General features: G+C 46.8%; 1 protein-coding gene across 1 annotated transcript in view; it reads right to left on the minus strand.

Moving 5' to 3' along the window:
* Cdhr3 (cadherin related family member 3) overlaps window positions 1-3,443 on the minus strand; it is a 64,856-nt gene that overhangs the window by 29,556 nt on the left and 31,857 nt on the right. Inside the window, exon 7 of the mRNA XM_021202474.1 lies at window positions 2,688-2,836. Within this exon, the coding sequence (XP_021058133.1) occupies window positions 2,688-2,836 (149 nt within the window). The remainder of the gene's footprint in view (window positions 1-2,687; window positions 2,837-3,443) is intronic.

The raw sequence follows: 3,443 nt of genomic DNA on the forward strand, positions 1-3,443 counted from the left end.
CTCCCCTCTCCCCTCTCCCCTCTCCCCTCTCCTCTCTCTCTTCTCTCCCCTCTCCCTTCTCTCTTCTCTCCCCTCTCCCCTCTTCTCCCCTCCCCTCCCTTCCCTTCCCCTCCTCTCCTATCTCCTTCTCTTCCTTGCTACTGTCTTGTGCTTAGCTAGATTTGCTGTCACTTTTATTCCTTGGAACCAAAGTCTTAGTTTAAATACTCAGAAAAAAGGTTTGGGAGGTTCAGAGGTAGAGTGTTTGCCTAGCATAGATGAGGTCCTGGGTTCAATCCGCAGCGCTGTGTACTGTGTGTGTGTGTGTGTGTGTGTGTGTGTGTGTGTGTGTGTGTGTGTGTGTGCTTGTTAAAAGTTCATTTTCACAACATCAGAGTGAACAGAATTCTCATCCAAGATCATCTATCCCCACATTCTTAGCTGTGTGAATTCGTCAATGTCAAAGCCTGCAGAAGTTTCCAGAGGCAGATTCCAGCTGCTGGCTTTGCATATCCATTATTTCCCTAGTCCTAGAATAGGTATTCTTTGCTCAAGAGCGTATGGGGCAATGACATGGCCAATGCCACATAATCTGGGATTGTCCAATGCTGGCTTCCACAAAAGCATTATGTAAAATGAAGTCCAGTGGGCTGACATGACCCGGATTTATGGTTTTATATATATATATATATATAGTTATATAGTGGCTAAGAGGAGAGACTCTAGAATCATCTACGTTGGACATCAAGGTGCCCCAATGAGCTGGGCTCTTGGACAACCACTGAACTTGTCTGGCTATCACTCTAGACCTTGGTTTTCCTTTGTAAACAGTGGATGGTGTGGGTTGGAATGCATGTGGCCCCTCTACAGAATGTCCGGTAAGTATTATGTACTAATTCCCCACTAAGGTGGCTATTTCAGAGGAGAAGCTCATTCTTTGCACTCGGCTATTCATATAGGAACATAATTGCCATCTAGCAAGCTGATGTAGAGAGAGACATGGCTCTGTGCATCACCGTTAGCCACAGGTATCTATTAAGCCTCTAAAATGGGCCCAGTCTGAATTGAGATATGCTTTAAGTATAATACGCACAACAAACTTCCAAACAAAATACTATAAATATTTCAATTACTTTTAAATATCAATTATGTTATAATGACAATATTTTGGATCCTAAGAGTAATTTTGTATTTTCAATTTTGTCTTCTTTTGTTCGTTTGTTTTTGAGACATGGTTACTCTGTGTAGCCCTAGCTGTCCTGGACACTCAGTCAGTAGACCAGGCTAGCCTAGAACTCACAGAGTTCTGCCTGCCTCTGCCTCTCAAGTGCTGCGATTAAACATGCACACCACCACCGCCCGGGTCAATTTCATCTTTTAGAATGAAGCTATTGAAGATACTGAAATTACACCTCAGCTTTCATTCTATTACAACGTTAGTATCATCTTCTGACTCCTTAGGAATGTGTGGATGGAGCAGGCAGCCCATGCATCTCCACAGGCCCACCTTCCTCAGAGTGATGGGGCTGGGGCGTGCTACCCTACAACGTGACACCCTGATGCCTTAGACAGTAGCAGAAGCAGGAGGACCTCTCTGCTCTCACTCTGTCCACCTCTGAGTGAGCAGCAGGTCTTCATTTTAAAGACTTGCCCAGAGACCACAGCATCATGGTTTAAGAGGACAGAGACGCCCAAGCCCCAGGCCTTGAACAGTTTACTCCTGTTTTAGGCACTTGGTCATCCAGCCATAATTGTCCCTTCACTTCCTCATCAAACTCAGTATAAAAACTGTAATTTTCCAGACATGTGTGGTGGTAAATGCCTGTAACTCAAGAAGTTGAAGCAGAAGGATTGCTATGAGTTGTTATAACTCATAGCTACAAGTTCTAGGCCAGCCAGCCAGAGCTACATAGCAATACTGTGTGTATGTGGGGTCTGTGTGTGTGTGTGTGTGTGTGTGTGTGTGTATCTGTCTGTGTGTCTGTCTGTCTGTCTGTCTGTCTGTCTGTCACTGGGCAGTGGGAGTTCATGCCTTTAATCCTAGCACACGCAGGTAGCTCTCTGAGTTTGAGGCCAGCCTGGTTTACAGGGCAGGTTCTAGGTCAGGCGGTGCTATATAGAAAAACTCTGTCTCAAGAAACCAAAACCAGGGCTGGTGAGATGGCTCAGTAGGTAAGAGCACTGACTGTTCTTCTGAAGGTCCTGGGTTCAAATCCCAGCAACCGCATGGTGGCTCACAACCACCTGTAATGAGATTTGATGCCCTCTTCTGGTGTGTCTGAAGTCAGCTGCAGTGTATAATAATAAATAAATCTTTTTAAAAAACCAAAACCAAATAAACAAACAAACAAAAAGAAACCCACCACAAAATATAATTTTCCCTATGTCCGTAAGTCTTCACTTCTACACAGACGGAGACGTGTGAGTTCTATCTACAGGGGTTGCAACCTTAATCATAATGGCAGTTAAGAAAAAAAATTTCATATCCCCCATAAAGGTAAAAGGACACCCAGCTGCTCACACACAGCCCTGCTCAGACTCCACCATCTTGGTGGGTGTCTTCTGCCTTTAGCACACCCTTTCCCTGACAAGGAAGGATGAACCTAGACAGAAAGGCAGACCAAGTGTCGGAGGGAAGAGAAAGCGCTGTAAAACCCACTCAACAGCTGCATTCGAGGATGCAGGAGAGGCTACCACGCATGACTCACGCTGGTCTACCATGAAATAGCTGCTGGTGGTAGTGATGCTGTAGAGGAGGCGGCCAGGAAAGCCCTCATCATCAGGATCCATTGCTGTGATGTTCGCCACCATGGTTCCTAGAGGCACTTCCTCTGGGATGGAGTACACTCTCCTGGGGCTGAAACAGAAACACTGCAGCCGTGGCTAATTTGCAGGGCAGGGGAGGGTGCAGACTGGGTGGTAGGTATTTTGGTGTGCGCTAAATATAGCACCGCACGGCTTGTGCTGCATCAACACGCAGAGAGAACACAGCAGCGGAGAGGAGGGGTGACTGCTGTCTGTATTTCACATCCTTGCGGATTCGAAGAAGAATGCCAGGCTATTACGACAGCAATTTAGGTGGTCACAGCACCGCTGCCTGCCTGCCTGCCTGCCTGCCTGATGCCTGTCCTATTGTTAACATCCTCTCACATAAAGACACTTCCTCTACCCAGTCACCTTCTCTCCTCCCAGTTTCTGTTCTAAAGGTGTCTGGATTCTTTTTAAAAACCCATCTGGACAAGATGTTCAGAGCCTCAGGCTTCTTAATTTGTGCTTGACTTCCTCCCTGTGGATGATGCCAGAAGCCCAGCATTGTGTCTACTCTAGATGCTCTAGTCTTTGTTTCTTCCCCTTCCCCCTCTCCTCCCCCTCCCCCTTCCCCTTCCCCAACCTTTTCCTCTTCCTCTTCCTCTTCCTCTTCCTCTTCCTCCTCCTCCTCCTCCTCTTCCTCCTCCTCCTCCTCC

The sequence above is a fragment of the Mus pahari genome, chromosome 7 (assembly GCF_900095145.1).
Source record: "Mus pahari chromosome 7, PAHARI_EIJ_v1.1, whole genome shotgun sequence".
In the NCBI taxonomy this organism is placed as follows: domain Eukaryota; kingdom Metazoa; phylum Chordata; class Mammalia; order Rodentia; family Muridae; genus Mus; species Mus pahari.